The 24,198-nt window shown below is 34.9% G+C and overlaps 1 protein-coding gene across 8 annotated transcripts in view; it reads left to right on the top strand.

The window, feature by feature from the left end:
* The window catches only part of ADGRB3 (adhesion G protein-coupled receptor B3), a 463,944-nt gene that overhangs the window by 169,865 nt on the left and 269,881 nt on the right, over window positions 1-24,198 (top strand). For 6 of the 8 annotated variants that reach the window (XM_021389990.1, XM_021389989.1, XM_021389985.1 and 3 more), the window contains one exon: window positions 21,192-21,302. The exons of 1 other annotated variant lie outside the window; for it this stretch is intronic. In XM_021389990.1, coding sequence (XP_021245665.1) covers window positions 21,192-21,302 — 111 coding nt within the window. Of the gene's footprint in view, window positions 1-17,194; window positions 17,323-21,191; window positions 21,303-24,198 lie in introns of all 8 variants that reach the window. One more of the 8 variants, XM_021389993.1, reaches the window with a different exon arrangement.

Below are 24,198 nucleotides of genomic sequence, written 5' to 3'. Positions count from 1 at the left end.
AGAAGGTAAACAGATCAGAAGACAGCAAAATAAATAAATGTCTAGTTGGAAGAAATAAAAACTGTGTGTAGTGGCATGAGGAAAGAGATGTCAGGCTTGTGTTTTTGGGAATGTCATAGAAAATTCAGTATCTATTGAAGGTGTGACCCTGAAATTAAAGACTTATTCTCTTGGACAAGTGGACAAGTCTCATTCAGAGTTGAAGTGGCCTTAATTCTTTTTAGCTTAATTTACCAAGTAAGCTAAAATGAATTAGGGCCACTTTAGTTCTGAATGAATAATTTAGTCCACCAATTTAAGTGAAGTGCTTTGATAGTTATTCATGAGCTATTCCAAGTCTAGCATTTAGACTGTTTAATGGCCAATGGGTTTAGCCAGCAAGATACACAATGTACTTGTCCCTTTCATTTGCATTTGCAACCACAAAAGCTAACTAAATGAAGTAGTAATGCTATCTCTTCTGAATTTTATTTTATCCACCAATGGTTAATACACAGTATCCCAGATACATACTTAACTAAGTCTAAAATGCTTTGAGGAACCTGCTGCATGCAAATGAATAATTAATACAGTTTTAAGAGCCAACGTTTCATGCCATTAAATACAGCACTTCACATTCTCTCTGATTTCATTCTCAATATGAGCATATATTATTACTACAAGGGAATGCATAATTATATATTTAGACAGAAAGCTAGAATGTTAAGTCAAATGGAGTTGCAGGAAGGTGTAGTGATACAAGAAGGATCAGAGCTGCATACATATTGAAATGACAGTATACAACCTTTTTAACCACTTGGTCACACTGAGATACTCACATAAATATATTAATATGCATATTAGATGTTTTCCCTTTAATTTAGATGATAGCTGTTCAGAGAATGAGGATGACATTGATGACTTTATTGTCATGTAGAATATGCAGTGTCTTGACTCCTCTGGAAATTTTAAAGGTAGGCTAATATGGAGTGAAGATGGGAAACTCTCTTATGAAGTAGTAAAGGTTGCTAAAGAATTTAGCTGCAATATTTACTTTTCTCTTGATTGCTTATGTATTTATAATGCTATCTGTCAGGCTTGATATTACTGGAATGAACATAGTTATATTGGCAAGTATGACATAGGGCCATGCATGCTAGGTTAAGAAAATGTGATTATGTTTCTTATTATAATTTAATTTTTATCCTCTTTATAGAAAGTTTGCTGAAAATGTAGAACTGTTCAAAATGTGTGTTTCAAAAAATTGTTTCTAAAAATGTATGCGTTCTGTAGGCAAATATCTGCCTATGAGGGCAGGTTAGTGGGAACTGACATATAAATGAAGCCACGATTAAATTAAATCTTAAGTGTCTTTCCGTAGGAGACGAGATACAATAGTATGAAACATTAGTGATTTTTTCATATTGGAAATATTTTTTCAAGTAAAGTGAAAGCTCTATCCTTATACCTACACAGCTGCCGTACAGGAGTTTTTGTTAATAGGACTGTCAGCTCTGCCTCACATTGTAGCATACATGTTTTGGATAGTCTTAAATGATTAATGTACTTAATGGTCTATAGCATCATGTGAAGCATAGTTATGCTTCTGTGTAACAGGAAGTACCCCGAATGAAACAACTTTCTAATTTAAAAATTTCTTGAAAATTAGTTCGTTTGCTACAAATACTTTAATTGAAGTCATAATTTTGGTTCTCTTTGGAAAGAGCGTTTTTCATTATTTCTTAGGGACATGTTAGGGTACTTCAATACTAACAAAACAAACTATAGTTGTGGAATAAACATATGAATAAACATATTAATAAACATAAATGAATAATACAAAACAAAATTTCTCAGAGATATGCTCTATTTTTTTAAAACAGGAACAAAATATATATGACTTGGAAGTATAAATTCTACTTATATACTTCCCAAATATGAATACACAGTGGTTTTGTGTTAAGAAGAAGTGAGTGGAGCAAATGTGCAAAGAAAGTCACGAGGTGACAACCTAAATAATACATAAAAACATGTTTGCAAACTGACACCTTTGCTCCCATGTGATTATACCAAGATGACTAGGAGAAAAAAAGGAGTAATTATTTTGACTAAGGTAGTTTAATACTGGGCAACAAAAGAGAAAGGCTAAAGAGCTGCCAACGTTATGTTCCAGTCACTGCATTTATCTGCTTTAAGTAGTTTATGTAGGGAAAGATCATATATAATTGTTTGAGTTGGAAGGGACGTTTAAAGGTCATCTTGTCCAGCTCCCCTCCAATGAATAGGAACATCTACAGCTAGATCAGGTAGCTCAGAGCCTGATCCAGACTGAAAGATCACAGCAGATATCTTGCAAACAGGTTTCTATTGGCTTTCCATAATATTTCAAGATAAATCTAGTTTTTCCATACTTTTTAGTTCCTTGTTTGCTATATAAAAATTTCTTATTTATGTCCCTATTTACATAGTAAGTTATAGTGTTTTGTATTTTGGACTAACACGAGAGTAAATAATTTTTCCTTCTTTTGGACACTTGCACTACATAGCAATACAGCAGGAAACACTTCACAAATTAAATTCTCCCCATCTGAGGTGTACTTTTATCTCATAACTTTAGTGATGACATCGAGTGTATATGTGTATGTGTATTTTTTTTTAGTTACTGAGTGGCTGAAGGTAAAGTCACAACTCTTTTCTGTACTGGCTAGTTTTCTATTTCTGACTATGCTTCATGTGCATTACTATGTCAAATTTGCAGTGTATGATCTCTGTATCATATGAAAAATTATCTAGCAGACATTCATTAAGGCTTGCTGAATGCTTATGGAGACCAAACAGTGGATATGGGCACACTGAGGTGATGGATGGTGCATTTCAGTGGTGACAGTGACAAAGGGTCACTACTGCTGGTGCAGATTTTTCTAAGCGTGATGTGCAGGCTCTTGTTCATGACTGGCAAGAATGCATAGCTACTGGTGAAGACTATGTTGAAAAAATATGTTTTGTAGCTGAGACATTCTCTATCGAATAGTGTTATTGTGCTCTTTTGTATCTGTTGTAATTTCCATGGAAATAAATAGGAGGCATTACTTTCGGAGCAACACACATAAGTTGTCTGGTTATATGTTTTAGAAAGTTTACAATAACTTATTCCTCTGATTGAGACCTCTGTGTCACATGTTAACCATGTGGAGCTTTCCTTTTCTGAAGCTTAACAAAGTTAGGTCGGTAAGCAAATGTCAGCTGTTTTCTCTGCGAGGAGATTACAGGTGACAGGACCTGAGGGAACACCATGGAGCTGTATCAAGGGAGGGTCAGGATGGGGATTAGGAAAAGATTCTTCACCAGAGGGCAGTCAGGCCCTGGAACAGGGTCCTCAGGGCAGTGGGCACAACCCTGAGCTGCCAGAATTCAAGGAACGTTTGGACAACACTCTCAGATGCAGGGTTTGAATTGGGGTGGTGCTGGCAGACCCAGGGGTTGGACTCAGTCAACTCTTCTCTTCCAACTCAAGTTATTTTGTGATTCTGTGATTTGGACTAAAGTATATTTAATGTATTTTAGCATGGGAGACTTAAATTATATTTGTAACTGAACATTTCTCATCCTCTTCTTACATACCCAGAATAGTTAGTGAATGTACAATTAAATCTTCTCCATTTACTGCTCCTGTAAAGTGATATTTCCTATGATTTTCAGATAGTCTGTGTATTCCCACTAGCTCATTTCTTGCAATTGCAATTTAGCTGTCTTATCCTAACAGTGATGCAGTAGTTTGTACTGTTTAACACACCATTTTAACTTAAATGTTCAGATTTTGCATAATCGTCTCTACCTAAACGTATTTTGGTATTTGTCATGTGAATATTTAATTCTAGTATAAAGCATAACTTCTATCTAACATATTATCCTACTCCTGAGATACATTTTAGCAACTGTACTTGCACCCAGTGTGAAAGATGCTCAAAAAAAAAAAAAAAGAATAATTCAAAGCAGAACTCAAAAAACAAAATAATGCAACAGTGACACTGATATTTTAGCAATCATCATACACCTGAAAGGAAAAGAAAGGATTTTTTTTTTTTTACTATATTTCTCCAATTTTTTCATAACTTACCATGTTTTGATAAGCAAAAGTGTCTATCTGGACACGTTAAAGAAATATCTTTTTCTTCCCTAAATACCATATGTGATTCCAAAAGGTGGAAATTAAAGTTTTATTGTGGAGAACCTGATACTACTTCCTCTAGTGGAATACAACCAATGTTGTTCGACAAAAAGAACAACAGATATGAAACTTCCTTTTGCTGCTATTCATCCTAACATACCTTACACATCAATAAAGGTAGGTGTATAGACACATTTAAGTTAAATGGAACAAAACTTGACCCACCAGCAGAGCTCAGAGTCTTCTTATCAGGGTACACTTACAAATAGACTTCCCCAGTGTTTAATATCATATCTGTCTTTTCAGTACTTCAAAAAAAGCTGACCCCCAAAAATACCAGAATGGCAAATAATTCTAATGACAAGGCAGACTTGCTGAATGACTTCAGTATATTTGTATGCTGAGTTTTACTTTAATAAGAGTAAATATCTACTTCTCTTGCTTGCAGTTATGCTGAGAATTTAGACAGATTAATAGATTGGTTATAGTAGAAAGATCTAGAGAGATTAATATGAATGCAGTATGATGTTGGTGCATAAAGAGGAGAAATAGACTTTAGGTTACAAGCAGCCAGTCAGGGAGCAGATAGAAAGTCAGAACTGGTACAGCTGCAGGTAGTTCTGGGGCAAACTTCATGCAGCCGGTTGACTCTTACTGAGTAAAAGGTGAAAACACCTGAAAACCATAGAAGTAGAGAGAAACATCTGAAAGCCAGTACTTTTTGAGGGCAGTAAAAAAATAATAAATTACAAACAAATATAAGTAGATGGGAGGTAAGGCTGAGAAGTTTGAATATAAAATGAGGATCCTCCAATTTACAGTAGTCCATATATACAGCCTGAATTTACAGAGCAACAATTTTCCAAGGTGGGCCTGAAATAGCCACGTGAATACATGGACTGCATTCATCACAGGGAAGGATTTCTAAATGACACTAATGAATCTTAAGCACTGCTGTTCAGATAATTTTCTTCAAGAAAGAATACTTGTAAATATATAGCTAAAAGAAAACTCCTGTAATTCTTAAGTTAAAAAAATATATATATATCTCCATTTGTCTTTATTTTTGTAAGATCTATCTTATAGATAAAATTTCTTGTCAGAAGAATATTCCTTATTGTTTGCTGATTTATAGTAAGCAACAATGAACAGTTCTAACTTTGGCCCCTCTTGATACTCCTGACCCATAGCAGAGGCAGCTCCTTGCAGATGTTAGCATCGCTAGAAAGCCTATCTTTTGCTATGGTGCACCTGTAGTTCAGGCATCTTCAACAGCCACATGGGCTGACATGAGAGAAATGAGAATGTTGTTCTTGTTTTCATGGTCGGATCTTCCTCCCTAACCTTAATCTTCTTGCTCCAAATGAGACTGTGCTTATTCAAAAGGAACACAGCACTCTCTTTCAGAACTTCAGTGGTCTTGCTGTTTCCAGGTGTAGACCACTGAATTCAGTAAACTATAAGTAAGAGCACATCCTTCCATTCTCAATTTGCAGATGGAGTGGCTAATGAAAAGATCTTGTTATGGTTCTACCATGGCACACAGAGATCTCCAAAACCTTGCTGTGCTATGATTGATCAAACTTTTAATAAAATATCTCCACTGGCAATCTGACTAGCACCCCGCAGTCCTCATCTGACACTGGTTATTAATATCAAAGTGACCACAGAGTGATACACAGGCAGAAGATGCTTGAGAAACATTATATTCATGATCAAGGAGAATGTCCTACAAGGCTGTTAGTGGCACAGACCTCCAGCTGCAGAGAAGGCTCCTTCAGTGAAGCCTGGCTGTCAGCCATCAGTCTCCCACATGGGAGCACTGCTATAAGTCCTGTGGCCCAACAGGATCATAGTTCAGTTCATTGCTCAAGTCACCAAAGGAAACTGGAGCAGTGGAGGCAAACACACAATATTCACCTTTTCTATGTACGTCGCTCCAAAAATAATGCCTCCTATTTATTTCCATGAAAACTATAACAAAGAGCACAACAACACTATTTGATAGAGCAGACTCAACCACAAAAGACTGTTTTTCAACACAGTCCCCACTGTTAGCTATGCATTTTCACTAGCGATGAATAAGGGCCTGCATGCCAGTAAAAATCTGCATGGCTGTCTGGAATGTCACTTGTCTTCTTCATCACTGTGTCATCAGTAGTGAAACATACCACCCACTGCCTCACTGTGCTCACATCCACTGTTTGGTCTCCATAAACATTTGGGAAGTGTTGATGAATGTTAATGGATGCAATTTTTTTCCACATGGAGGAATTCAGTGACAGACCTTTGCTTCATATGCTCTTCCATGTCAGACGCTATTTTGTCAGACTGCCCTCTGCTGCCATCTGTTGCATGACAACAACATGTAACAGAATATTGGTGGGAAGGTTCAGCTTCTACTGCCATACCACCAACATCTGCCTCTGACATCATGGGTCGACATAATAAGATAGGAGGCATTGCTTTTGGAGCATCCCTCCTATTCTAAAACCGTTCCAAAAACAGTGTTCAGAGAGATCCTGCTGGAAGCGTTATGAAGATGCAGAGTTCCTGTTTAGGAACAAAACGTGGAGAGCTGGATCATCGCTCTGAGAAACAGCATCATCAGTAGATTGGACATGATCAAAATTCATTGCCATGAAGTTTTATGCCAGGTTTGAAGGAGAGTAAGATGACTTTTTTTAGGTACTCACTTTCAAGGGGCATCAGTTTATTCACCCTTAGCACATAGTTTCAAAGTTTGAAGTTTTCATTTCATAGCACCATTATGGGGTGGAATGAGCAGGTTTCAGAATTGGTTATTATGTGGTCATGGTCTTTATCTGTTTATTCTCAATGTAATTATTATCATTCTTGAATTGCATCCCATGTAATTATTATTTTTTTATTTCTTTGTCACTAAGAAATGTTGCTGTTATTTGTTTTTCATTGTGAAGAAGTCTAATGTAGGTAGTAATCATTTACTTTTACTGTAAATCCTAATGTGCTTCAATAAATCCAATTAAGTTTTTTACTTCTGTTTTTCCAAATTCATTCACTGATATAATTTCTGAAATAACCAATTTTTTGCTTCGTGAGACATACAATAAGATTTGGGACCGAATGAAATATATAAATCAAAAAAGTCTTTTATTTTCATTGATTTTTTTTTTTTTTTTTTGTAATTAGAAGTCAAACTCATGGTGTAGCAATAATAAATAAAGCTATTTCAACTTTTACACAATACTGTTGTTTTTGCTTTCTCTTTTTGTCTGCAACTCAGTTTAGCTTGGATAGATCAGTGACTCTGGCCTCAAAACGGCTCTTTCATTAAAGAAGCTCTTCATATGAAAATTATCATCTACTGCCCATTGGAATGCACTAGTGCAGTCAGTCCTGAATTAAGATAAATAGGTTTGTTTGCTTTGAGTGAATCAATATAATCATCTGCAATTGTTAGTGACAATTTTTCATCTAATAGAAGTTAGATAGCTTAGAAGTAATAGTAAATAGAGATCTCTCCCAACAGTTTGCACCTAGAAATATCTGGTGTAGTACAACTTGGTCAGAAACTCTCCCCACACCCTTAATTTTTAAGTCTCTTTATTTAGAATCCCTAGACTGCATTTTGACAGCCAGAGTTAGGTAGTCAAATGACTACAGAAACACTGTATTTTTCCAACTACTAGTTCTGGATCTACAGCCAGTTTTTGGGACTCATGTGAGACGCAAAACGTGCGTGAACAGTAAATACCTGCTCACAAGTTTGTCTTCCCTCACACAGAGTTATCTCTAGGCCTAGCAAAAATTACTTGATATAACAATGTATATCTCATTTATGTACTTCAAACACCATCTTCTTTCCTGACTAATGTTGCTGTTCTTCTTGATTGTTACTGGCATTTGTCTAGCAGAGCATCAGTAGTCTAGAAATCACTTAGAGTCATTTTTGTCTCCAGAAGTATTTTACTGTTTTTATTCAATTCTCACTTTTTAAACAAACTGCTCAGGCCCTGTTGCAGAAAACAAATAGAGGTAGAGTGGTTGATATTCCCATCTTCAGCTTAGCATGTACCTAATGCATACAATAACAGTATTTCATAATGGACTTTAGAATAATAGGAGAACAGCCGAGGGCAAGAGCAACAAAAGATGTTCTTCCAGCTGGCACGTTTTCTCTTAGATTATTGCACTGTTCTATTTTACAATATTTGGAGTAATTTATTGTCATTACCTTTTAAAAGACTGCCACTTAGAGATAAATCCAAGCTGATCTCATCATGAATAAGAATTTAGTGAAATCATACTTAAAGTAGCTGTAATTATTCCTATAATGTAAAGGATTGAATTGTATGGATGTAAAGGAGAGTGTGCATGGTCTAATAGATGTGGCATTGAAATAGGAACTAGAAAATCCTTATTTATTATTCTAGGTTTGTCATTTCAATGTGCCAGGACTGACAACCACAGGAATAACTCCCTATGGAGCCATTGCTGCTCATATACCAATTTCACATGCACATTTAATTCCATTATTTCATTACTTTTGACTTATGGTGGTGGAGATGAAATCATTGAGTCATTTGTAGGTGGCATTACTTTGATGTTCAATGTGAAAACCATAACATGAAGCAGAGTGAGACTTGTCTATTCTTTTGAATTCTTTTGAATCGAACTGCACCACATAATGTAATTAAGATGATATGTGAGTGCTAACTGTGATTACCAATACAGGGGGTTGCATATTAGCTTTAATGACTTATTTTTGGATGGAATCTATTACATAAAATATTGGATCCTTTTGTCTTTTGGGAACTTGTAATGATTTTTTAAAAAATATAAATTGCATGAAAGAAAGGGATAGGAACAGCTGTTCTATGGCCTAAACTCTATACACGTGCTGTCATGTGGCAGCAAGCCCTTTTCCCAGAGGTAGATCTTGTGCACCCAGACTATCCTTTTGAGATGTTTTACATATGTTAGCATGTGGGCATTTGTATAACCATATCTTGCATCAATGGGTTCAGCAGTTATCCTGGGAAATAAACTGCTCTGACTGTAGATAGAACTACCTCAGGGCTCCAGAGTCAGTTCTGGCACAAAGCACTCCAGTTCAGTCAAGCTTTGCAGAATGTTTGCTGCAGCATTTTCAAAACCTTCATTAAAACTAATGGAATGTTACTTTTGAAACCTGGGATCCCATCAATAGAATTTAGTAGTTTGCTATTTTATATCAAGCAAATAATGATTTTTAAAGACAGAATTGTATTTTCATTTGCCAAAAGTTGTTTCAAAAATTGCAATATTTTAGTTTTAAATAGTGCTTTATTTATTCTGAGATGTTAAGTTAAAGTAACTTGTCTTTTTTAAAACAAACAAACTTCAAATTCATTTATGTCCTGAAAAAAATGAATAAATAATTCCACAGGATCAATGCAGCATGAGTAGTCCCTATCTAAATTTAGGATTCTTTTTCTATTATATTATTCTGAAAATTAGTACCTTGCGAAGTTTAACATTAGCTCTTCAGATTATTCTAAGATAATATTGAAGCAATTACTATAGACTCTATAACATTTGGCATAGGCACTGTTCTTTTTCCAAATTTTCTGAGGTTGTAATCTCTCCTATCTTTGAAATTAGTTGTTAGCTACTTAACGGAATGCGAAACATGTCTAACTTGTTCTTGTGCTGCTAGTGGTGGAGCCACGACAGTTTAAGTACATAAGCAAGGCAAGGTTTTGTCAACGGTTTACGGGCGTTTGGCCCAGTTCCATGACGAAGGGGACAGGGGACCCATGGGCCCACGCCCCGGGAGAAGGGAAAAGGGAAAAAGGGTAAGGAGATGGCCCTGAGAGCAAAGAACAGCAGCAACAATCTGAGGAGAAACAAACTAATTTACTAAATAAGATATCGGAATGCAAAACAACACACTATAATACAATATAACTACAATTTAAGCTGATAAATCCAATACAGACAGAGAGAATGTCCCAAAATCAAGGTAGGCCTTACTCTACTACCGATGATAAGACGGCTGGAGAGCAAGGTGCTGCCAAGACGAGAGACGGGCAGAAAAAGGGCCGAGGTCTCGTGATCTGCAAGTTTTTATCTTTTCCCTCTGGCCGGAAATGGTAACAGAGGAGCAAAGTACCCTGGGGAATGTAATAGTCCTTCTCTTCTGAGAACCAGGTACATTCACTACATGATGTTATGATGTGGAATGCCAATAACCGAAAATCATAAAACCATGACAGGTTTGTAGCTGGCAGTAATAAGACTCGTAGCAGCTCTGAAGTTTGATGTCTCTATTTCAGAACGGAAAGCTCATATGCCCAACATCTGCCCATTTTTTCCCCAGTACTGCAGTTGAACTAAAAACCTGTGTTGCTATCACCCTCATATTCTGCCTTCATTCCTCAGTACTCATTGCTTTTCATTTTCAGCCTATAATGTATATTGGCTACCTGTGACTAGACAAGTTTTTATAGTCCACCTTCTGATTCTTGATTGGACAATCAGATAATATAGTGTTAGGTTGCTAGCGAGCATAGTTTAATCTATTGTTTCAGAATTTGTTTACTACAATTATGCTTGCTTACAGCAGACTGTGTTTAGGAGTACTTATTTTGGGTAACTAAGATCAGCATTATTTTCAAAGAGGCAACATACAAGAGGCAAAATCATAACTTAAAGCAGACTGGGTTATTTTTGTTGTTTGAGAATATCTTTGTATAAAATGTATTTTTGTAGCTACTTTACTGAGCTCCCTGGGGAGTCCATTCTTTTACAGCCCTTTCAAGTGAGCAGAGTAGAGACAGTGGGAGGGAATTATAGGATATTTGTGGGAAGATATGTAAATAGCTGTGCAGAGTGCAGGTAACTGTGGAGAGAATTCAAAAAAACAGTTCATATCAGGAGCAAGATAGTGAGATTCCAGTCTCAGACTTCTGTTAGACAGCCACAATACACATCCCATTTATAAGGTCTTCAGGTGTTAAGAGAAAGTCTGTTTGCATCAGGTGGAACATCACTACCTGCAGACTTCTCCAATTTAGTTTATATATGTCCATAAGATGTAGGTCATTCTGAGAAAGTATTTACATAAGCTATGATCAGAATTCGCATCTTAATGAGTATCACAAACACCTCAATTCCAATTCCAGAAGTAAATGTTTTCACCTGAGAATCTTTACTTGCAATCTCTAGATACTCATATTTTTTGACTATCTGCATTATTTCTTAACATGGTGGATCATGATGAGACAAGACAGATCTTAGGTAACTATATCTTATGCTATACTGACAAAATGAAACATTACATGAACTGTATCTTGCACTGCAGTCAGGGGATAGATTTTTTTTCTATGATTCTTGTTATTGATATATGTAAAGGAAGCAGCCACAACTTTCCATAGAGTACATTTCCATTAATCATACTGGAGGTCAAAAAGTATAGATGGATGTAGTAACATTTGCAGGAGACACAAGCAAATGTTAAAAGAAGCGATTCAGGTCCCTGACGTCAAGTAGGGACATAGAAATAGTGAGGATACTAAAATCTGTTACTTTGATGGTTAGTGATGAAAGACAGTCTTGCCCTTCCACCTCTGAGGTTACCATTTCAGCAGTGTAATCCCCAGCCTTCCCCATGATTTGAGTATCAATGTCACATTAACTACATTGTATTTTGTGTATTTTGTGTTGTCTAATGTAATAAGAGAACTGGTCCAGAAGGCACTTCACCATGATTAAGGAGAAATATCTGTCACAGTTTCAGAATAGTGTTTTTAAAAGATTTATTTAAATATGTATGCTGTAAACAAACAAACAAACAAAAAACCTGGTGGCTCTCAGAGTACTTCATCTGACCTGTAGAGCATCATTACTATATTCTCACTTATTCTAATAGTTTCATTTTCTCATCCCAGTAAAATGCTGTTGTTCCTTTGTTAAAAAATATGTTATGGTCAGATAGACTGTACCCATCAAATACATCAGCTTTTAGGTGAAATTTTCTATCACAACTTTTGTTGTGGTATTGTTATTAGGTATTTGATCTAGTCTTGAGGAGTGAAATCTTGAATCTCTGCTACTGTGCAATGCAGACTTAAGGATGAACTCCCATATAAGTTCCAACTTGGAAAAGATCAACTATGCATTGCTTTGCTCAGATTTGCAGTTGAGCAGTTAATTTGCTTTTGTAGAGGCATTATGTAGGCCATAGCCATCAAACAAGCCAACCATATTTTCCTTTCTAGCATGACCACAGAGGTAGGGAGGATGTGTTAGCAGACAAATTCAGATAATTTTTCTTAGTGTGGATTATGCAGCAGGAGTCAAGGAGGACAATGCTTTTTAGCCTGAGTGAGTGTGATATCTTAAAACCATTAAATAAGTCACTTAAATGAGAATCTCACAGACCTAGAAAAGTGTGCTTTTACTAAATCCAATGAAAGCATATAAAAGATTTACAAAAACACCTACCAGATCTAGGTCAAAGTGATTTTTATTGATAGTTTCTTGCTAAATCTCTTACAAGCTTTCCTTAAAATCCTGTGCATCTATTTCCTGAGGGAAAAAAATTCATTATTTCAATGACAAGCCATTCTTACATTTAAATACTGAATCAATGATTTTCTTTTCACTTGTGTTGTCTTTTTGCATTAAGGTAATTCTGTTAATTAGAAAAATTTTGTTTATGAATTAACCTTGTTGGTGCTGTTTGAGTTACCATTAGAGATCAGTGTTCTTAAGAGGTTCCAGGAACCTGGAAACCATTGCAATGCTATGCCATACACACATATCCCAGGTTGAACTAGCTGGACTGGTATGTTTGAAATCTCATCTGTGTGATTGTTAGTCTTCCATTACCAGTTAGCGAAGTCAGACTTGCAAAAAGATTATGAAAGCCACTTAGCTCAGAATAGAGCTATGATTTTGGAAAAGACTTTATAGACAACATCCTCAGCTGACAGAACTTGGCCTGGCTGAGTGGAACCAGGCCAGCTTACAGCAGCCAACACTCATAACCTTTTGTTTCCTTCTCTCTTGAGTACATAAAATTTAGCAGCTACCCTTGATGTCTGTATAGGAGCAGCCAGAGTCATGGTACCATAAATGATAAAAAAAAAAAAGTGCTATACAAAATTAATTTAGTGAAACTTCTTCCATTTCATTCTTTTGTAAAAAAAAATAAATTAGGAGACTTAAATAAGAACAAGGAAATACTCTTAAAAAGGCGTGTATTGTCATTTAGCTTCAAGTAGAAGCTTTGCTGTCCTGAAAAAAACATTCAGTTTAACTATGCTTAGTGAGTAGCTGGCAGTAGCTATTTAAAACACTGATTCTTGTTCCTTCTCTTGATACATCAGAATCCTACTCAGACTGTTAGCTTTCCTGTCATAAATTCATAGATAGTTCAGCTCCATAATTTAGAAAAGATTGAGCAACCATCTGCAGAAATGTCTTCAGTAAATAGTTATAGGGCTAGGAAGTAATCTAGATATCCTTGTGGATCCTGCTTTCTACAATTACCTTTGCTTACTTTTCAGTGCTTCTGGAACAGAAAAGAAATTGAATGAAACTACTGAACTCAAGAATAGTTTAGGAAAATACAATTTATTCTCACTGATCTTGAGTTGTACATGGACAGAGCAATAAATGCACATTCTAGTTTGCGAGTAATATCTCGGTAGCTTCTGCAGTGTTCAACAAAAAGAGATTTCTGGTGTAAAAATGCTATTCTGTTCTAAAACAACTACTGCACTGACTAACCATATCAGTAAGTCATTTAATTAAATATATGACTAAAGAAAAATTCTTAGTGAAAACAAAATAGAATGAAATATAAAAAAGGAATGAGAATACCAAAGTATTATTATGATACTATGATTTAAATTTTTAAAAGGTTACACATGAATAAGTTATTATAGTGGAAACATTAAAATGACAAGAAGACTACAAAAGAATTCATTTAAAGTCTCATTAAAAAAGCAAAAATAAATAAAGGTGATGTTTTGTCTTTTCATTCGTTAATGTGTTACTACATCCATAAATCTCTTGAGAGAACAATAGGTAATACGGTAGAATAATATACTGCAGAATTTAGAGGGCTTTAATGTTGAGCATAACAATGTAAATTTCCTTTATCAGCTTCATTATCTTTGTTTGAATACAAACATTGTGGGATGAATTACAAGGTAAATGAATGTAAAAAATATGAACTACAGAGCATCTTTTGCATAGGCGTCATGATAATTACCAGATATGCACCAGATTTACTGGAGATAATAATGGATAGGGCTGTATTTTGAGATTTTATTCATCCCTCCTTTTCTTCCTTGTTTTCTTATAATTCTGCAAAGCACACATGAAAAATACTATCTGCTTTGGTGATGTTCTGAATTCATTTTGAACAGGAATGAGTCACTTCACTAGATTCACATGCTCAACTTCTCCTGCCTAGTTGTAAGATGATGAGCAACTGGGCCCAGGAAAGCATAGAGTAGAGCTTGCACAGTTTCAACATTCTGTGAACCGGCAAAGTGAAAAAATATTACATCCTTATGACATTATTCACTGATCAAATTTGTAGCCATGAATAAGCAGGAAGCAGGTTCCGATTCCACGTAAGACAATGGAGCAACTACAGATATGCAGTAAGACAAGAGATAGGATTGCCATGAGAAAGTGTAGCTCATCAAGGTATGTGCTGCAGTACATATTTTAATTCCATACTATTTTATTACTTATGTCATTGAAAATGACAACAAGAGTGTGAATAGAGCATTATTTCCTAGGAGCAAATGAGTCTCCCTAGAGACACGTCGGGTAATTACCTGTGTACTATATTGTGGCTGGTTAGAATACGTAATTATTTTTCCTAATTTTTGTAAGATGAAAGAACACACACATATGTATTAGTATATATCTGAGAGAAAAGACGTCTTTTATCTAATCTTTTCCTTTTACTTGATAGAAGAATATATTAAAAAAAAAAAACACCTTTGCTAGTACAAATGCTAATGCTTTCCGTATTTTCATTACTACTAAAATCTCTGTTTTCCTGAGCAATACGATATATTTCTCTGTTTTGAGTTCAGATCAGTTCAGATATTGCTTTAGTGAAATTATTCCATTCATTCTGAGGCTGTTCAAAGCTCCTCTATACTGCTCTGGAGAGCTGAAAGAGGAAAAAGAAGACTTTTTATGGGGCTAGGATTTACAGAGGAAGGAGGCAAAGACTGTTTTAAGACTGTTTTCCACATTTCCTCAGAAGGGGTATCCGTGGAAATCTAACTCAGCTAATAGCTATGTTACCATTTTGGCAACTTGCCTGCCTGGTAAGGAACTATCATTTTAAGAGGTTCTGATAGGAAGCCATAGCTTAAGTCTGTCCTGTAGAGTGACAGTATGCACTAATGCTCTGAAGATCTTTGTCCTGTCAGTGCATCATTTTCAGGGTCTGGTGCTCTGCTCTGTTCTCCTGTTGGAGACAGGGAAAAGAGTGCCCATGGGATTTTCTTCATTTCCTATGGGGTTACTATAAGATAAAACAACAGTGACTCACATTTTCATTCTTTGTTTCTTTATTTTTTTAATTCTTTATCTCTATGGTTAGGTTGCTGTTGGACTTGATGATCTTCAAGGTCTTTTCCAACCTGAGCAATTCTATGATTATGGGTATGATTTTTAGAAAAAGAAGAGAGAGAGAAAAAAGCAAACAAAACCCTCGGTTATTTGATTGTAATGAAAATATTTATTTTTTTTAATACGGAAAGTAATTTTATAATAGAAAAGAAGCAGAAAATCCTGGTTTCTCAATCCAAATTATGCTTCTAAATCAACACACATTCTGCCATCTAGTGACCACAAGAAATTGTACTGACCTGCTGCTGGTGTGATGAGAAACCCCAAACACTGCTATTGCGCTGAATATTTCGTTAGTATCTTTGTGGTAGTAACTGTAGAAGAGGCTACAAAGAAATTAAATATGTAGGAAACTTTTTCAAACACCCAGAAGACTGCAATTAATTACATCTATTGAAATCAGTTAATAGTCCTGTCCAAGAAATAGTTGAAACAAATGGTTCTTTATATATTTCTATAGCTCTCTTCTTTCTGTCTTCCCCACTGCACTACGTCATTCTTTTTCCCCTGGGACTTACATCAGCAGTTTACATAATTTCTGAGAAAAACATTTCTGAATTGGCACAGTGAGTATGGCATACTACAGCTACATGAGCAATCCAGACAGTTTTCATGAATGCACATTCTGGCTACAGGGCCTTTAACATTTATTCCATTATCAGGAATAACTGAAAACAGTCATTTCTCTCTTTAGAGTTCAGGAGTGGATAGGGTAGTAGAGGGAACACCGCCCAAGTGCTGTGGGTGAGAGAAGAAAATTACTTTTTTGTGTAATGTCTTTTTTGGAGGAATCAATCACCTCTTCTTGCTTCTAAGGTTCTGGTCAGCCTTCAGGGAACCCCTGACCATCTCAGCTTCCACAGGGGTCAGTAAAAGCAGAGGATGCTCAGCAACTCTCAGAGATTGCTTTACATTTTAGAAGCTCTGAAGTAAGCCTGAAGGTCTCAGAATCACTTGGTTTTTTAGTTCAGCTATTCATTCATATTGTCATCACTGAATATCATGCTGAAAAAGGCTTTTTGTTTTTTAATGCTGTTGTGTACTGTGCCATTAGGAACACCACAATTCATATTGGATGACATGCCTATAGCCAGATCAATACATCTACACTATGAAGTTCAATTGAAATATGACATAAAATAAGCATAAGAGCCAAAACAACAATGCCTATAACGTCATTTTATAGATAAGATTTATATGTACCTACCTTACAACTATTATTAAACAGCCTAAGCATAAACTCTGTTTGACATGTTCCTTAATTTTAATGATTATCCACTTGTCAAAAAACAAACACTAGCCATTGGTGAGTAAAACATTGCAAAGCCAAAATCTTTTCTTTTGTATTGCTCAGTTTTCCTACTTTGCATTTTTATACTATTAACAGATGTTTTTTCTTCTTTGTTCTTACAGAGAGCACATGGCACCTCTCTTCTCTCCTAAAAACCTACATTGGCCGCAAGATTTTAGCTTCTCCTTTAAAAACTAAAAAGGTTACTCAATAGGAATTAAAATTCCCATAACATAACATAAACATAAAGGTAAAGCCAATGAGACTACAGATAAGAGTTGCTGTAAATGATACTCAACTGTAAACTCTGGGATTTCAGAAAACTATTATTTTTTTCATTCCAAAAGGACAAGGAAGTAGATCATGTGTCAGAGTAATATATAAAATGAAATTATATACCACAGACATATATCAAGACATATGCATTGCTAAAATACCTTTGAGTATTGTTCCATTGTGTATAGTTGAGGAGAAAAAGAATATGCTTCCTATTGCTGGAAACCTTTGCACTTTAATAGCTACCAAAGGACCACTGACATCAGGATAAATTACTTGATCAGTTAACTAAACTGCAGATTTTCTACAACAAATGCTTGGAATATGTTATGATTTGTTATAACTCACCACCTGGTTAAAATGACCCATTCAAGGTTCCCCACAGTGCTGTCTGTTCTTTACAGTTATGTAATTTCTTTGTGAGCTTTATTTTGATGCAAGCAGATTATGGTATTAACAATGTATAAAAACAACAAAAACAAAACAAAAACATTAAAACCCTTTAATATTTCCAGGCCTAACTTACCGTCATATTAGCGGGTTCTATCTGCTGCTGAAAAGATTCATTGACCCACTTTATTTAATGAAACAACATGCTTAATATCAGTGAATTACATTTTGAAGCAAACACAGAAAATGCCAGTCTTTATTTGTCTGGGAGAGTTGGGAGAGGCATCCACCAGATAATTTATTCAGAAACTGATACCTTCCTAAACACGTTTTTTTTCTGGGTTAGAAAATATGTTTTCAGCAGCAGGTACTAGGTAAGAAGAATAAGAATAACTCCTTTCCTCAGAATCTCAGTTCAAACACTGAATATTATATTCCAGACACTGTGTCATAAATCATATTGACCTGACCGTACACAACATTTCAATGCCAGATACCATCTGGTAAGATGTCCCCTTTCACCTTTTCCACACAAACAGGTCCTGGAAACTGCCGTGACATTTAGTCACATTTAAGCTGTCTTGGTATAAAAGGCTTTCTCAGCCCAGAAAGCATTTGAATACTTCTCCTCTGTGAAGTATTAAGGGAAAACAAATGCGTAACTGGTTTGTCCTCTACATTCGTTATTTAGATAGAATCTGGACAAGAAGAGAAGTTTTTTTCTATTTATTGTGAACTTATAACAGTCACTTAAATAAGATGTTTCATTATAAAATGTTTCATAAAAAATGCATTACTGTTGAGCTTTAAAGATGAAACAAGTTTTTGAGCACAGTTTGTACTTACGCGCAGAAACTGGACGCTTCTGATCCCATTACAAAAATGTACTTGACCCTTATTTTTCTTTTCTTATGAGACCTGAATATTAATGAGGCTTTTAAAGTCCTCACTCTTGCCAGTGCAGGGCATTTCCTGTTACTGTTTTTGTTCTAATGCGGCATTTGGTTAAAAACTTTGGATAAATATGAATATTGAGAACTCTACATAAGTCTGTTTCCATTATTTGACAAAATTGTTCAAGAAATATTTTGTTTCTTATGAAACATTTATGTATATTTTCATATATTCATTATATAAATGTTTAATATGTCAGAGGTAGATTAGAAAAAAATGCATCTTAAAGGTCATGATCAAAAACAGTCAAACTGAGTTGAATGTGCAAATTAAAAATGTGTTGTTGCCAAATGGGAAAATAAAAAAGTCAAGGTGTGATAGCTGCTGCATCAACAAGTCCCATTTTATTTTGTCTGGTGATAGTCATGAGCAGTAGCTCCATCACTGCCAATGGAGCTCTGCTGGGGATAAACCTGAAGAGTGATCTCTGAGGGTTTCCTTTAGGGCCCAGTCCTGTAGGGTACTGAATGTGCAGCACACACCACCTCCCTGCTATGTGTCTGGAAAGCTTGTACTCTTTCTCTAATTTAAAAGATAAAAACAAGTCTTCTGCAAATTGGTGCCAGACCCCCTAAATTGCCTAGCAAGCCAGCAATGTCCAGGCAGCAAACTAAAAGCAAACGTGCCTTGCTTTCATAGTCTCTTCAAGGGAAAAACTATGTAAAGCCTCTTGTCCCTCACCATGTTGTTAAATACAGTTTAAATGGCCGTCTGCATGGCAACTTGTAAAAATTTTAAAAACAGCATTCTAATCTCAATTTGCAATAGATTATCAATTGCAAAACTTTAATTATAAGAGATTTCCAACAGAATAAAAATCTATCTTAAGTTAGAGGAGCTGTAGACAGATTTTATAAATATGTAGACATATTTATAAAAATATATTCATAATGTTTTATAACAAATATACATGCACACATACATGTGTATATGTATGTAGATATACGTAATTATATACCTATTTTGACATGTATTCATGGGATGTATTGAAAAAAATGAACATTTAAATCTGAAACTATATTTTAGGAATTAGATTTTTTTCTGATTTTCTCTTTAGAATGCAAACTTCATTGCTGTTCTCAAATGAATAATTAAATTTGTACTATAAGTGGTGCCATTGATGAATTTTTGCAAAGTGATGCACTAATTTGGAGAAATATTTAATAATTTGCCAGAAAATGAAAAAAAAAATGCCTCTCTGCTGATTGACAGCTTGAAATTGTATTTGCCTTATATTATTTTTTTCCCTTATCTGAAATAAGATTTTTCATTCATTTTAATCATTTATTAAAATAGTGTGTCAATGCTATTTATAGTATTTATTAATAGCACTTACATCTTTTATAATGTTTTGCATCTTTTGAGGCAGGAAGGTAAGTTTTATTATCTTCACAACTTTACAAATTGAGGAGAATTTGAATTTTGTATTTGCATTTGCCATGTAACCTTCCAGCAGAAGGATATATTGTAATATTTCTATTTCCAGTGCTTCAGATGCCTTCTGCCTCATTTGCTTCATGAAGCTGTAGTTGAAATACCTTCAGTGTTAGTTCACAGTTCTGAACTCATGGTTCCTAAAATAGAGTGCCACCAGAAACTGAATATATTGAACACCAACCTGTGGACAGTTGTGTGTACTTGGGAGGACCAGTGGGAACTGTGCAAAGGAGCCAGTTGTCCTGCTTTAAGTGCAAGGGATGCTCCATTTTTCATCAAAGAAAAGAAAATGGACTAAGATATAGAAGACAGGATGTTTGTACAAGACCAGATAGGGAAAATGACAGCAGGAATAGAATAAAAATTGAAGTGCTCTTGTCTTCCACACTGTGAATCTTTCTACGTAATTGATTTTTACATAGATTCCCCCATTAAAATCAATGTGGACTTCTTTTTACATACTGAGAGCAAGATATAATCTATGTTCTGTATAACCAAGTTTTCAGGAATGAAATAATTCAAAAGCACTTCTTCTGTGGGATTCAACCTAAAAATTAAGCACTTCATTGGCTTAGTTATTGATTTGCATTGTCACCATTCCCAAAGATGACTTGTTATCTCTGTTGAAGGCTTCATCAGCCTGAAAGACAAGTGCAGAAATAGAAGTCCTCTGGAGGAGCAACAGGCTGTGTTGAAGAACAGCAGTGTCTAGCTCTGCCACAGTCATTTTCTGGTGTGGACTGCACTAACTCAAACTATTATAATAAAATGTCTGCATTTGAATAATTGTTTTTGTCCCATGTCACACAGCTGATTTATAGTATGTATCACTACATTGACTGTTGATTCATAAATTAATGTTTAAAATTCTGCAGACGTAAATTGAAGTATTTATTAAAACCTGAGTGTAGCAAAGCTAAGTTGATGTTAACTGCCATGATCATTTGCCTGAATCTTGCCATCAGCTTCCAGGTATGTTTAGGAACATATTGCATGAGACAGTATGTGACTTTTGAAAAATGTCTACACACAAGCTTTCATAAACCTTTATTCTGTCTTTAGAATTTGGAATGATGGGAGATCATACAATTAAAAGTCAGCGACCTCGATCTGTTCATGAGAAAAGGGTCCCTCAGGAACAAGCTGATGCTGCTAAATTTATGGCACAAACTGGTAATACATCAGTTACATTTTTCTATTTACTGTTGTTAATTTTAGCAAAACCACTGCATGTTTCCATAATCTTTTGCTGCATATTTGTCAGTTTTCTAAGCTGATACTTTTTTTGAATCATTTATTTTTTTTCACCAGTTAAAGTCCATAAATAAAGTAGCGGAGAATCAGGTACAAAAACATGCACTGTGACTGTGGATACTGAACTGTGTCATGTAAGCATGAACTTTAGTAATAAAAGCAGTCTCATATGTACAAGACACAAGACAGCTTACTCTGACATATTTTTTTTTCAAAGATGATGTTAAGAACATGCTCCAGAATTTCTATATAAATAGACTGAGGTCTAATCCCACCTTTAGCCACTTATCAAATTAATTAATTACTAGAATGACTTTAAAGTCCCTACATTCAGCATTTACTATCTTTGGCCCTGCACAACGCTCTATTATCTAGTTTCCAGATTCATAATTGCTAAATGGAATTGGCAGTAAGTAGTTTTCAATTGGATGTGGAAATTATCTAAAAGTTTTTCATCTAAAAGATACTTCCTAATTTTTTTTTTGAGCAACTGCATTTTCTTTAGATAAAAACACCAAAATGACACTACAAATCCAGAGCTAAAGTTACAAAATTGTCTGTTTGTCAACATGTACCACAGCTACCTTTGCCTTTGAAGTAAATGACAAATTGCTAATCAGGAGGTGAATTAAACTCTAATGCACCAAAATTATTCCCCCTTTTGACATAGGTAATGGTCTGTGTATCTGTTGGCAAAATCTAACATTTTAATGGTTCCCTACACGCTCCATTCCAGTAAACTACTGCATTAAAAACCGTATGCCCCATAATTATTGTATGGATTTGAAACAACTTTATCTATATTCCATAGTTACTAACCTATAAATAAGCCTGCATCAATCATATGTAATGCCTTCAGTTTTATATTCATTTTAGTAAAAGAACTATAGTTGCATCTAGTTGTGTTGCATGTTGTCTTCCTTAGCAGTAAGGTGCTTTACTTAACAGGCTTGCAGAAATCAGTATATTGAGTGAACTAAACATCCGCATCTACAGCAAACAGTGTAGATCTGTCTGGTAAAGAATTTAGATGAGGAAACAGATTTCTGTTTTCCTGCTATTAATCTATGGGACTACTTTTATAGCTAACTCCCAGTTGATACTACTGTAAGCAAACACTCTTGTATGTATGTCACACATAAATGGAAGAAGGGAGCCAAGAAACCCCTTGATCTTCATGCAGTTATTGTGGACAAGTAGAACTTATTACTTACCTAGCTCAGACTTATAATGTTAGTTGCTTACTACATAGAATAACACTTTTGCTTTTATGCTGCTTCTTGAATTCATACAATTACTATAAAAATAAGTAAGAGGATCTATTTTGTTTCCTCATATAAATCCCTAAACCTTTCATATTATCAGGTAAAACTTGTATCTGATAATTTCTAGTCATCCATTGCAGTGCATCTATTATGGGTGTTAGAGAACTGGATTATAAATGCAGCGTGTATACCATCTCTTTCTGATATATTGTGCGTTGAGTGGGAGATGAATGTACAAAATTACACAGGCTTGTTTTGCAAGTTTCTGCTCTGAAAGCAAGTGAGATGTATCAGCAGAGCATAAAATTTTCATACCAAATTTTGAGGAAATGTATCTTTTACATACTGTAGGTTAACACGTTTTAAATAATATTGTGTTCTTTTTGGCCATACTTACTAATTTTCATCCCTTCTTCATTTTAATTTTCCTTTGTAGTGACCATTGCATATTTTATTCACCTCTAATGCATTCATTTTCTTGTGATATAATTAATGTGATATCTTCTTAAACCGATTCATAAGGTTTTTCTAACACATTTCATGAATTTACCTAGGAACTAAGAAGGCTAATAGCCCTTAAAATATCTTGTAAATTGATGCTCTCCAAGTTTCATATTTCTTATATTTTTAGCTTGTTTAATATTATATTTTGTGTAATAAAAATTAACAGATGGAAATGTACAAAATGTTTGTATGGCTTAAAAAGGTAGAGAGACAAGAAGAGAGAATTTTCTTAGAAAAGGTATTTAATTTATAAGTGTTTAATGCTGTTAGAAAAGTGGACTTAATCCACTGAATTTTGCTGGGAAATTGAGTTTTAACATGTGATATTAATAGATGCATTTTCCTGTTTGTTTGTGAGTGATACAAGGCAGTATATAATATAATTTTTAAAATATTGTGTAAATTATTTATTGTCCTATATTTGTCGTTTTATGTGTTTGGACTGATCCTTCCCTTAGGTGTTATGGGATTTAGAGAGTATAATACAGGTAAGTGTTACACAGATCAATGAGGCCTTCCATTCAGTAAGTTCTGTTTCCTCTTAAATGTTGAGCAGCCAGGCAGAAGGAGAGCTTGGTAGCCTGCCAACTGTTAATTTGAGAATGTAGGTTTAATATGATACCACCATAAATCCAAGAGTTCTCAACTAACTGAAACTTAGAATGAAAATAAAAAGTAGCCCTTTTGAAATTTCCATTAAAAAAAAAAATGAAAAGGACAGAAAAGGAAGATGTATCTATGCATTGCAGGCAATCCACATTTATTTTGGAAAATAAATATTCCCTATTTGCTTAAATTGAAATGATTAGCACTGGCCTATATCTGCAAAGATGTTTTCCTCCTTGAAAACAAATAGTCACACTGACAACAGAATGTAATACTTGGAAAAATTAAATATTACAAAAAAAAAAAAATCAAAATGCATTTGTCAAAACAAAGTGCAGTAATTGGTTAGATAAATTTGTGTTTTTTTAATTTTCTCTAATTTCACTTTTTTTGCACAAAAATCATGTTAGTGTGGAAGTTGTTTGTTCAGCAAAGATTAA

Source organism: Numida meleagris, chromosome 3, assembly GCF_002078875.1.
Source record: "Numida meleagris isolate 19003 breed g44 Domestic line chromosome 3, NumMel1.0, whole genome shotgun sequence".
Classification (NCBI taxonomy): domain Eukaryota; kingdom Metazoa; phylum Chordata; class Aves; order Galliformes; family Numididae; genus Numida; species Numida meleagris.
This window is presented reverse-complemented; position numbering and strand designations above follow the sequence as displayed.